The sequence below is a fragment of the Beta vulgaris genome, chromosome 8 (genome assembly GCF_026745355.1).
Source record: "Beta vulgaris subsp. vulgaris cultivar EL10 chromosome 8, EL10.2, whole genome shotgun sequence".
NCBI lineage: Eukaryota > Viridiplantae > Streptophyta > Magnoliopsida > Caryophyllales > Amaranthaceae > Beta > Beta vulgaris.
In genome coordinates, this window is record NC_079209.1 from 4,802,614 (window position 1) to 4,815,862 (window position 13,249).

Below are 13,249 nucleotides of genomic sequence, written 5' to 3' on the forward strand. Positions count from 1 at the left end.
AACTCTTATAAAATACAAGGGTGAATAAAGAAGGCCAACTTTAATTCTTCCATTTACAAGGACTTTACCAACTAATTAGTTTAGTTAGTTGATACGTAGCGAGTAGTAGCAGTACAAGTTGTAAAAGAAAGAGAGAGAATTTCTAGGAGGAAAGAATCCCTCATTGTTTGAGCCATCAGTGAACAGTTTCTTGTCATTCGAAATAAGATTATTAAGTAATAATCTCACAATCTTAAAGAAAGAGAAATATAATATAATACAGTGTGTATGTCTTGAGTGTAACATGTTACACCATAATTTATTGTGTAACAAAATTTAAATGTATATAATGACACATCATGATATAAAGTCCAACAAAATAATATAAATTTCATGTTATTTTGTCATTAATTTCATGTCATCTGAGTTTTTTTTTTATAAAAAATTTATAATTTATGGGTTGCTAAAATCAAAAGAAAATTATACTTCCTCTCACTCAAAAATACTTTCTCTGTTTTTTAATAAGTGACAGAGAAAAAATGGAGAAATACAAAGAAGCCTAGAGAGAGAAAGTTGGAACGTACCACTTGTTCAACCAATCAAATTTGAATATTGGATAAAGTAGGTAAGTGAAATAATTAAATGATGACAAATTAAAGATATAACAAATGAAAAGTATTTTTTCCTACTTTGAGCTATGTGTCACTTATTGTGACATTTTCCTAAAAGAAAAACGTATCACTTATTAAAAAACCGAGAAAATATAAGACATTTACGTTTTACGAAAATTTGTTTTTATAAGTCACCATGTGCTGGATCTGTGTACATATTCTATTATCTATATGCTATTTGATCAATAGTTTACTAGTCGTAAAGTAGCAGTTCTCTCAATAATACATAAAGCAGCCAATGGATAACACCTAATAGTCACATTAGTTTAATGCTTATCACGTGGACCCTGTCGGCTGTTTGATTTTTCAAATTTTTTTATAGTATTTCTAGCAAGAAAATTCCCTCACATTGATTTTTGGGGTTAGACCAACAACCCCTGAAGTTACTATAAAAGGAAACGTAATCTATCCACAATATTCCACCAAATATATAAAAGAAACACAACACAAATATAAGCACAATGGCCTCTTTTTCTCCTTCCACAACCACCACTACCACCACCCACAACTTCTCCACCATCACTCGCAACCCCTTGTTAACAAAATCATCCCAACTTTCTACCTTTAGATCCACCCAAAGTCGCCGCATCCCTTCTAACATCTCATGCAATGCAACAAACAATGATGAGTCCAACAAGTTTGATAGAAGAAACTTGCTCATTGGCTTGGGTGGTCTTTATGGTGCAGCTACCACCTTAACAAGTGGTAATGCTACCTTAGCCGCCCCTACCGCCCCCGATGCGACTCAATGTGTACCATCCAAAATAGATGATGGGTCACCCTTACAATGTTGCCCACCAAAACCCTCACAATTTGTCGACTTTAAGCTGCCTAAAGTTAACCCAAAACAGTTGAGGCTCCGACCTGCTGCCCATTTGGTCGATGACAAATACTTAGCCAAGTACTCAAAAGCTTTAGCCTTAATGAAAGCTCTTCCTGATAGTGACCCTCGTAGCTTTAAACAACAAGCTGATGTGCATTGTGCTTATTGTAATGGGGGTTACCATCAAGTTGGCTTACCCAATCTCGAGTTTCAAGTCCATGGATCTTGGTTATTTTTCCCCTTTCACAGGGCTTACCTATATTTCTATGAAAGAATCTTAGGTAAGCTTATCGATGATCCAACCTTTTCCATTCCATACTGGAACTGGGATCACCCTGATGGTATGTATATGCCTTCCATGTTTAACGACAAAAATTCGCCTTTCTTCGACGCCATTCGTGACCAAAACCATCTCCCACCAACCTTGATGAATCTTAGTTACGATGGGCCTGATACGGTTAGCAACCTAACCAATGAGCAACAAATAGAACAAAACCTTACAATCATGTACAAACAAATGGTTTCTAATGCCAAGAAGCCTACACTTTTCCTAGGCGCATCTTACCGAGCTGGTGATCCAGTCAACCCGGGACCTGGAACCCTAGAGATCCAACCACATGGTACAGTCCATAATTGGACAGGTAACCCACCACCAAATACTCCCTTTTGGGAGGATATGGGTAACTTCTACTCCGCGGCGCGGGATCCGATCTTCTATGCCCACCATGGTAATGTGGATAGAACATGGTCCATATGGAAGGATATCTCACGTAAGCATAAGGATTTCAAGGATAAAGATTTCTTGAACTCCTATTTCTACTTCTATGATGAAAATGCTAAACCTGTAAAAATCTTTGTTAAAGATGTCTTGGATACCAAGAAACTGGGTTATGACTATCAGCCAATGGACCTCCCTTGGTTGAAGTCACGACCAACTCCTAAGCGTAATCGTCGTCCTAAGAAGCTGGTTAAGAAGGTGTTTTCCACCGTCAAGAATGCCGTGGCTGCTGAAGCTGACACTAATAATCCTGTCGTGCCAACGTTGGTTTTCCCTAGGAAGTTGGACCACATCATTAGGACTAATTTGGCAAGGCCAAGGAAGTCTAGGACACAGGAAGAGAAGGATGATGAAGAAGAGGTTTTGGTGATCGATGTCGAATCGAGATCGGATGTATACTCTAAGTTTGATGTGTATGTTAACGATGAAGATGAAAGTCCAACGTTGGAAAATCGTACTCAAACTGAGTACGCAGGAAGTTTCGTAAACGTTCCTCATAGACATAGTGGTAAGGATGGACACTTGAAGATGACTACTATTAAATTTGGCTTAAGTGAGCTAATTGACGATTTGGATGCTAATGATGATGAAGGACTTGATATCATCTTTGTTCCTCGTACTGGAACTGATTCAGTGACTATCAAGGATGTGAGGATTGAGTTTCAAGATTGATCTTGCCTTATTGGAGCTGATTTACTTGCTTAGTTAGCTCCTAATTAATTTCTTTTGATTTGGTTGTTACTTGTTAGATGATCTTATTCCTGCATCATGGGAGTTGATTATTATTTAATTATAAGAGGATTTGTTGTATCTTGTCTCCATATATTATAACATTCTCCGTTTGGAAAGTTTAATATTCGTTGATGGATGTTTAACCAAGATTTTTCACTAATTGTGGTAACGTTAATTGTCCGACTGTCAGTGACTTGATTGTAGTTGATTCTATATTAGGATAATTTTAAAAATTGTTTCCAAATAAAGGAATGTTCGAAGTGCAAGTATGTTAGGTGAAGTCCTTTAACTTATTGATAACGTACGTGACATTAAGAAAATAGGCTTAAAATAAGTTGTTGAAATTAATTTTTTTTAAGGGTTCATATTCGGGAATCTTGTGGTGAGAATAATTTTATCTGGGCTGGCTTCGCACAAGGTCATCCAAAGAAGTCATCCAACAAATTCCATCCCCCTAACCAAGACATTGAAATTTTTGCTTTCATCAAAGTTTAAACTTGTGTTTCCCATGTGCGAATACTAGACCAAAGGGTCCGTGGTTGCTATAATTAATAGGTGACGTAAAGGACCTATTATTTACGATTTCTTTAGGAATTTTTAAGACGGTTAAAATTTGCTCTGATGACAATAAAAGGAATGAGTAAAGAGATAAAATAGAAGTAATATTATTGTTAATTAAGAAATTTCACAATCACAATTAACTTCTCTATAATATGGTAATGACGATGTAAGGTATGGTCCAATATTATGTCTTTTTTACTGACCCATAAAACTTTTTATTTTCATTAGTGTTTTTTGTATTAAAAATTTCTATATTGCAACTTCTATTATGTATCTAGAGTAAGAGAGGCCAACTCGGTGATGAATAATCACCTTCAGGCTTCAAGCCATATGATGTACTACTTTTATTGTGGGAAGCAAATATTATTCAATTATTGTAAAATTACTAAAATTTGGATTTTATTGGGTTGGTGTATTATTATTCTTCCAAGTTGGATCAACACGGTTCAGAAGTTTGAATTTCTTCGTACTCGCTTTTCTAGGTTCGACTTGCTGAATTGAATTGACGTGAGAGCGTAGAAGCATAATCCGCAAATAAGAAATAATAATATTTAATTAGTTTTGTCGTTTGATACACTGTTTAAGAACAGCAAGCCGCCTTGCCTTGATCTAGAACGTATAGAATTATGGAACCCTTGAATCCTTAATAAAATGGGTTTGAAGAAGCAAAAGAGACACATAAATCAATTGGAGTGAACTACGGTGCCTAATCAAGTGGTCTTGACATTAGTCGGGGGTTCGATCCTCAACCTTTGGAAATGGAAAGAAATTCTCGGCCAACCCTTTTACCCTTAAATGGAGCATCTGGGACGAGGGGATTAGTCACTTACTCACTGCTATCGACGGTGGATACCTTGGTTGTTCACCAAACCAAAAAAAAAAATGTATAGTGCCTAAAAACTTATACTATCTTTGCTCGCTTAAATTAGTTTCGCCATCTGTTTTATTGTGATTTGAAAATGAATTCAAATCTTTTGTCCGACTTTTTTGTAATATTATATATGTAGCTTAATATAATTGACTACATTATTAGATCAAAACAAAATTACTATTTTAAAAGAATAAATAAGGCAACAGAAAAATAATATATATCAATCTATAAAATTGAATAGCATGGGTAATGTTATACATCTAAATTGGGAAGCAACGACAATGCGCAAGTGGGGTTGGCCACTAATAGCACGATCGTTTATAGTGGAGCGACTTCAACTACTATACAAGCCACTTGTATAAATTACAACTCTTATTATCCTTTTGTGTAAGACGACGAATATTGGAAAGCTTAGGCTGATTTCTGATGGTGTTTGCTTTAGCTAATCAGTAATTCTAGCCTTCATAGAGATAATTAGTTTTTGGGTTTGGGTTATGTCTCAGATAATTATATCTTTCATTTATTAATATATTACTTTGAAATAATAACATCAAATATCACTTGATTTAGTAGTTAGACATTAGTACATATGCTTGTGATCACGAAATTGAATCTTACCTGATGCATTTTCTATTTATTTTTTTTTTGATAATTTTGCGGTCAATTTTATTAAGGCTCAGAAGGCCCACGAGGATTAATCCAAGTACAAAGTGCAGTGCAAAAAATCCGAAACTTTTGAGAAAGTTAGAGCAACTCAAAATTTCGGAAAAAAAAATCCAAGCACCTATTGAGGATCAACCCTAAGCCAAGATTTCATCACTCCTTAATCCTCTTTTGGCCGAAGAATCAGCCATTCCACTAGTACTCCTGTCTTTGTGAATTATTGAGAGCGAAAATCATGATTTTACGGGGGTTTCAGATATAATTAAGCATGAGATTGAGGTTCCAAATACCTCCACTACTTTGATTACACCAAAGCACTGCATTAAAGGAGTTTGAGACAATTGTGAGGTTATGAGACTTGATTCTTTTTGAGCTCATGGTGATTTGGATGGCTCTGAAAATGGCAAATACCTCTGCGAGTTGATCTCCAAGAGAGGAATGGGACTAGAAAATAAACAAAATTATGTGAATCATTACACAAGACCCCACCCACTGCAGTGTGATCCAGATGAGGGTCGAAAGAAGCATCAACATTCCCCTTTAGTTGACCAGACGGTAGAGGAGACCAAATCTAAGAGAGAGCATGATGAGAGGCCAATTGAAGGGGCTTGACTCCAGTTAAGACAAAGGGGATTTTGGAGAACCTCATACATTGAATATGGGAACTCATCCTCTCATATGCTTTTAACCATCAACATAGCCTAAGAAAGACAATGTCACGTAATTCACGTGGAGAGGAAGCAATATTATTGAAAATTCTTGCATTCCTTTCCTTCCACAAGGTCCAGATTATGATGAAGAATTAAGCATACCAGATTTTTTTAAAGAAATTACTCCCTCCAATGTAATGACATTGATGGAATGCATCTTCGAGATAGAATGGATTAACCCAAGACAAGTTCCAAAACTCTAATCACCAAGGCCGTAACGCCCCTGAAAACGAGCAGTGAAGAAGAAGGTAGTTAGGATTTTCAATGTGAGATTGGCACAAAACACAATATGAGAGGTCTTGTGAGATAATACCAATGCGGACCAATTTTGACCTTGTATTGATTTTTCCCAAAAGTGAGAGCCAAGCAAACACTTCCACTCTATGTGGTACTAGTCCCCTCCAAACTCCTTTAATAATACCCTGATGCGCAAACCTCGAGCATTTTGCAAGTTCAAAAGTGGCTGACTTTATATAGAAGAATCCCGTTTTTGTGAGGAGTCCAAATCAAAGAATCATCCTTGGACAGATCAAGAGTTACGAATTTCAGAAGGTTTCACATTGCATCTCTTTCTTCCAAGTCACACGAACACAAAATACGATGCCATGAAAATAGCCAATGATTCATGGTCGTCCCAAATTCCCAGAGGAGTTATTGTGGCTGACGGGTTAACACATATAGAGATAAGTCTAGCGTTGAGGGTTTTGAATGGTATATCTCCAACCCACAACTCGTGCCAGAATAGAGTATGATTGCCACGGCCCACATTCTTTCTTATTTTGTGAAGCCAAAATTGCTTTTTAATTAGGTGGTTAAGAACAGTATTGCCGATGGATTTCCATGGGGCCCCAATACGTGGAACCGTAAGTTCAGCGAAATTAAGGATGCGAGAATAGCCATATTTATCAGCAACAATGGCGATCCACAAAGCTTTGGGCTCATTAAAGAACCTCGAGAGCCACTTGAATAATAAAGCCAGGTTTCGATGTAATAAGCTTCCAACTCCAAGCCCATCTAGTAATTTCGGCAGCTCCAAAGAAAATTTCTTTGGATTCTAGTCATCAAATCTATAACACCCTTAGGAATACGGTAGATAGACATGAAAAATAGGGCCATGGGGGAGGCTAGAGAGAGATGATTAATGCATTTTCTATTTTTTTAGTGTATGTGGATTATATGGGATCAAACACTTTAAGGGAAGGCACGACATGGCAACGTTCCTTGCTTAGAAACGCCTTTTAATATAAAAGCATAGGTATGCATTATCATCCAAGTGAACTCACTAGTTTATGAACTTGCAATTCTTTCCCTTGAAGCATATATTATACGCACATAGTGGCAAATAGTTGTAAAGAAGGAACTTTTTTTCTTCTTGTTGGTGAAGGCAAACCTTGATTTTTGGTTACCACACAGTACCAATTCTATTACGGCCCGTTTGGTAGTTGTTAATAAATTGCGGTAATGGGAATGAATTTTAAGTGTAATATTATTAGGGAAGCACCCTTAAAATCTCCGTGGGGAGGCTTTTTTTCTCCATGGGCAAGCAATCTTACCCCTAAACTTGTGTTTTTGTCCCCAAGGGGAAGCAATTTTCATTACCACTCATTACCACCCTACAAGGTGGTATTGGATGGGAATGAATATTCAAGAAGGAAAGTGGACACTTTAGGATAAATTAGCATTACCATGGGAATGAACAATGAGATTTTTCACAAATTTACACACGAATTCATTCCTATTACCACCATTTATGACCAACTACCAAACGGGCCGTTAGTGCATTGCATGACATTTATCTTATAGACTTAATCTCATTAGCATTTATAGAATTCCTTCTATTACTTTGAGAGCAATATAATGGCAATGGACGTCCTTCCTGATTGCGGTTTAGATAAACACAAATAAACAGTTGAAAGTGTCTTCTTACTTTTCCAGCCTTTAGCTATCGTACACACATCTTCACTATGTGGCTTCGCTTTTGGAAGGTCATTCCTTGTTAAAATATGAAGGCCAAAATTCCCGCTTGTTTAACTATTGTCAGCCAAAGAGTATGAGGGTTTGGCCGATTCATTCTGAACCCTTTTCTATTCTTACTTTTATTCTATTCGTTATAAAATCAACATAATCCTATTATTTAATATGTGAGTCTACATGTAAGAGGTCAATTAATTGAGAATGAAGTTGTAACACCATATTTGAGATGTTAATGAGACGGCTTTGGGATGGAATGGGTCCATCAAGACTCAGACTTACATCCGCATTTTTCTTATAATAGACTTGAACCCGCGTAAGGCCCATTGATTCTTAAAAAAAAAAAAACAAACCTTTATGCATATTCGATGGGTCTAACGGGTCCCATGCCCTAAAATGAGTCTTAAATGGTCGGGTCCTTACAATAGTTTTACTTTTTACGTCCGTTGATCCTTTAATATATGTGGCTTTTCTCGCCTAAATTATTTACATATAACGAAGTTAACGCTGAGCGTGACTAATAACTACTAAGTGAATGATGAAGTAGTAAAATTACAACTCACGAGAAAAGCTATATAAACCTAATTTAAATGTTTATTGCACAAGACTATCAAAAATTCATAATCTCAAAGATGCTTACATAAGTATCATATACTTTTATTAATAAGAGAAAATTAAAAAATTCATTTGCTAATTCTCCTCCATTTCATCATCAATTTTACTTTTTTTTAAAGACTAAAGTAGAGACTTACGACGAACAAAGAAATTGTATTTTCCCATTTCAATATATTTTTTCGAAACTTTTTTTATAAATGATTCTATTGGTCGAAGATGAGCGAATGTAAATCGGATATGGCTGGACGCACATGTAACCAAAAAATATTTAGATCCAAATTCGACCATATCATATTGTATCTGAATTGCTTACTTTATCTTTATTTTGTTTTTTTTTTTTTTTGGTAAAAAAAAGTGGCCTGGACCCACTCGGATTTTAATGAGGCTGACACTTGAGAGTAGGAGAGAAGGGTTAGAGGAATCGATATACCCTACTTTTTATCTTTATTTGGGGTAACGGAAGACATGTTCATTGCTCGAAGCTCCAACTAATGGTATACCGCATCTATCATTAACTTTTTTTTTATCCAATCTATCATTAACTTATTCATAGACTTGAAACCGCCTTGATATAAAAAAGTCTTGGTTAGAATTCTGTGAGACTGACGAGCAATATGGTTTAGTTATAATGAGTTTTGACACATAAAAAATTACACTATTTTTTTTTTTATAATTTGGGTACCTCCATTAAATAGGTAAAATCCAGAATTACAACATTACTCCTCGAACGAAAAAGCTTAGAAAGACAATGCATTACACTATTAGGATTATTTACTGATTTAGGAGTCTAGATTAGTTGGACTGAGACATCTCCTTTTTTTCTTTTTATCCCATGAGACAATGATTGTCTTTGTGTTTAGTTGAAGGAGGAGAAAATGAAGGTACACTTTTGTTTTTGTTCAAGTAAAAAAATTATAGTTAGAAAAGAAGAAATAAAGAAAGGGAAGAGAATCCGATGAGAATTATTCTAGACACTCAGTTATGGAAGGAATGCACCTAGGTATGTACTTTGGATTGTTCTGGTTGTAAGTCGTAGTTGGAGTTGTTTGGTACACCCGCGCCATAGTTCAGGGTGTTGAGGTCAATTTTGCCAATTATATATCTAAAATTATTTCACAATATCTTTATTAATTTATCTTAATCATCTAAGATGTGTTCCCACATGCTGATGCGAGACAAGTTGCCTCCTATTGGAAGGCCCAAGTAAGTGAACGACATGTTTTTATTATTGTATCAATTATGATCAAGTACTTTGGTTATGTTTCAATAAAAAAAATTATGTTCAATGTAATATGAAGTACTACCTCCGGTTTTTTTAAATTTACCCGTATTTCTTTTTGGGATGTTCCTTATTAATTTATCCTTTTTTTGTTTCTATTTTTGGAATGAGATCACTAACTTCATCACACATAAATTCAACTTTAAGATAAAATAATAGTTTCTCTTTTCTTCTATGTCCCACAACATTGTTTCTCCTAAAACTTTGTGCAAAAGAAACGAGTAAATTAATCAAGACCGGAGGGAATATATTTCTGATTGTTTATGAAATAAATCACTTCAAACATCTTTCACTTCCTCCAAAAATTATAACATTGATCTAATGGATGTAGTAATTTTTTTATTCATGTGACAATCTTCCTCTCCTTAGGACGTTTGGCTAGCTCCCAAGTCTAATTCTTATCCAGAGACTCCATCTCATCTCCCGTTGCAGCGAGCCATTGAGTAGACTCACTACCAGAAACAACTTCTTTATAGGTGGATGGCTCATGATTTTCAACCTCCACCTCTTCAGCAACCTGTAGTGCATAAGCAACCATGTCCTCAAAATCATAACGCTTTGGAGGCCCCACACCAACTCTTCTAGCTCTATCAAGTGCTATGATTGGTTGATGTACTTCAGATGTGGTTGACTGATGACTAGAAGACTCTTCGGTAGCTCCATGTTGATCATTTCCACCTTGGTGTTGTGATTCACTCTCATCATGAGTGACTTGCAGCTCCACCTGTTTATCAACATCACTACTAACAGACACCACAGTAGACTTCATAAAAGAGTTAAGTATAGAATTTTCCTCAAATATTACACTTCTACTAAGTATGACACGATTCTCAAAAGGCGAACAAATTCTATATATAACCCTTAACTCCACTCCCTAAACCCAAAAACACATCCTTCTTAGCTCTAGGTTCTAACTTACCCTCATTTACATGATAATAAACAGTAGAACCAAAAACTCTTAATAGAGAATAGTCTGCAGGCTTACCAGACCACACCTCATAAGGTTTTTTTACAATCAATATCTGTGTGAGGTCCACGGTTGATCAGATAGCAAGCTGTACTCACAACTTTAATTTTGCCCAAAATCTTCATGCCAACCCAGCATTTGAGCGCATGCACCTCGCTCTCTCCAACAGTGTCTGATTCATGCGTTTTGCAACTCCATTTTGTTGTGGCGTATTTCTAACAGTATGATGAGCAATCCCTTCATTCTTACAAAACTCATCGAACTCGGACCAACAAATTAAAACTCCATACCATTATCAGTACGCAACCTTTTGATCTTCCTTTCCACTTGATTTTCCACTAAAACCCTCCACTACATGAAGTTCTTGAGGCCTCACTTTTATGCTTCATCATAATTACCCAAGTCATTCTTGAATAATCATCGATCATCGACACAAAATACTTGTGACATCCAATAGATGCAACTCGGGAAGGTTCCCAACAGTCAGAATAGATATAATCAAGAGTCCCTTTTGTTGTATGAACTGCCTTTGGGAACTTGCTGCGATGAAGCTTCCCAAACACACCGAGTTCAAAAAAATCTAGATCATTCACCTTGTGCCCACATAGAAGATCCCTCTTTCATAGAATTTGCATCCTCCTTTCACCCATGTGTCCAAGTCTCATATGCCATAACTTGGTCAACTCCTCCTTGTGAATATAAGATGATGCAACAGCAGCAGAACCTGTCATAGTAGAACCTTGAAGAATATATAAGGTACCAATTTCGATACCTCTCATAACCACCTTTGAACCTTTGTAGACACTCATAACTCCAACTTCACCTTGAAAACTGAATCCCTTGCTATCAAGAAGACTCAAAGATATCAGATTCTTTGTCATTAGTGGATCATGCCTAACTTCGTTCAAGGTACAAAATGTACCATCACGAGTCCTCACCCTGATAGATATTATTCCAATTACTACTTTGCAGGCAACAGTGTTGGCCATAGAAACATTTCCCACATCTATATGCTCATAAGTTGAAAACCACTCCCTACATGGACTAATATGATATGACGCCCCAGAATCAAGAACCTACACATCCCTAAAATATGACTGGTTATTAACAACTAGGGCCAGATCTGCCTCAGAATTACCTCTAGTTTCTGCCAGAGCAGCAGGACCTTCATTCTTGTCCTGCTACTTCTTCTTCTTTAGGACATTCATTTTTCCAATGCCCCTTTTCCTTATAGTAATTACAGACATCAGTAGTTTTAGGACCCTTAGAATTCGAATTTTTATAGTTCGTTTTCTTTTGTCCCTGGCCCCCAGTTACTACTAATCTAGATGCCTGACTCTCAGTATTTGAACCAGATGCCTGATGGCGGACCTCTCTCGTATGAAGAGCAGATGTTACTTCTTCTAATGACAGACTATCTTTCCCAACAATAAAAGAATCCATAAAATTCTCATATGATACAAGCAAAGATACTAACGATAGTAAATCAACATCCTTAACATCTACTTTAACATCAATATTTCGAAGATCTAGCAAGATAGTATTCAGTTTATCTAAGTGATCCCTTAGAGACGTACCTTCATACATACGCAAGTTGAACAGATGTCACTTCAAAATCAACTTGTTGGTTAGAGATTTTGTCATGTATAAACTCTCTAACTTCAATCAGAGACCAGCAGCAGTTTCCTGCTCCGCAACTTCAGTGATTATGTCGTGAGACAAACACAACGTAATTGTTGAATGCGCCTTTTCCTCCTGAACTTCCATCTCAGCGGTGACTAAATCCGTTGACTTCTTTGCCAACGGCGCCCACAACCCTTGTTGCTTCAATAAAGCCCACATCTTGATTTGCCATAGACTAAAACTATTCCTCCCAGTAAATTTATCAATTTTAACATTCATCCCATACATCTTTCACACACAAATCGAACACAAAGCTCTTGATACCAATTTGTTATGACAGACGTGAGAAAGAAAAAGACAATGATTGCAAAAACAATAAAGATCAGACAACAGATTTACATCTTTCACCAATTTGGCTACGTCCATGGGCAGAGAGAAAGAATATTTTATTGATGTGTGTGTGAGAAAAAACAGAGTTTCAGATGTTATATATACTGACATCGTCAATTAAACGATATTAGGTTAAATAGGAATTTAACCCGGCTAATAACACTAACAAAACACGCGTCGAGGAAATCCGCGCAAAGCGCGAGTTGCTATCAGCTCTCAGTGGTTTTGGGCGCGATTCGAGACGATTATCGCGAGTCGCCATTTTATAGATAGCCCGATTATACCATATTCAAGGCATATTTTCACGGTTTCCATAATCCAAAAACAAAAATTATTTCGAGACATAATCCAAAAACTGACTTTAGTTTACGAATCTCAACAGCAATATGAAAATCATGTAAAAAAATAATGTAAGATTTAAACAAAAGTCAGAGCCTAGTAGATTGTTACAAAAGGATGAGGTTCAAGATGGGTGAGGAGTTTGTAATTGTTAATTTGGTTTAAATATAGAGTTTTGAATATAAATATTTTCTCGATTTTAAAATAAATGAATCACTTATCCTTTTAGATTTTCAAAATAATTAAACGATAGTATTTACTCTCTTTCTTTTCATCA

At 36.2% G+C, this 13,249-nt stretch overlaps 1 protein-coding gene across 1 annotated transcript; it reads left to right on the forward strand.

Annotated features, from left to right (window-relative positions):
* The first annotated feature begins 1,033 nt into the window (after positions 1-1,033).
* LOC104900758 (polyphenol oxidase, chloroplastic) lies at positions 1,034-3,099 on the forward strand. Its single transcript, XM_010688263.4, has one exon. The coding sequence runs from the start codon at positions 1,112-1,114 to the stop codon at positions 2,921-2,923; it is 1,812 nt and encodes a 603-aa protein (XP_010686565.2). The 5' UTR covers positions 1,034-1,111; the 3' UTR covers positions 2,924-3,099.
* The last annotated feature ends 10,150 nt before the right edge of the window (positions 3,100-13,249 follow it).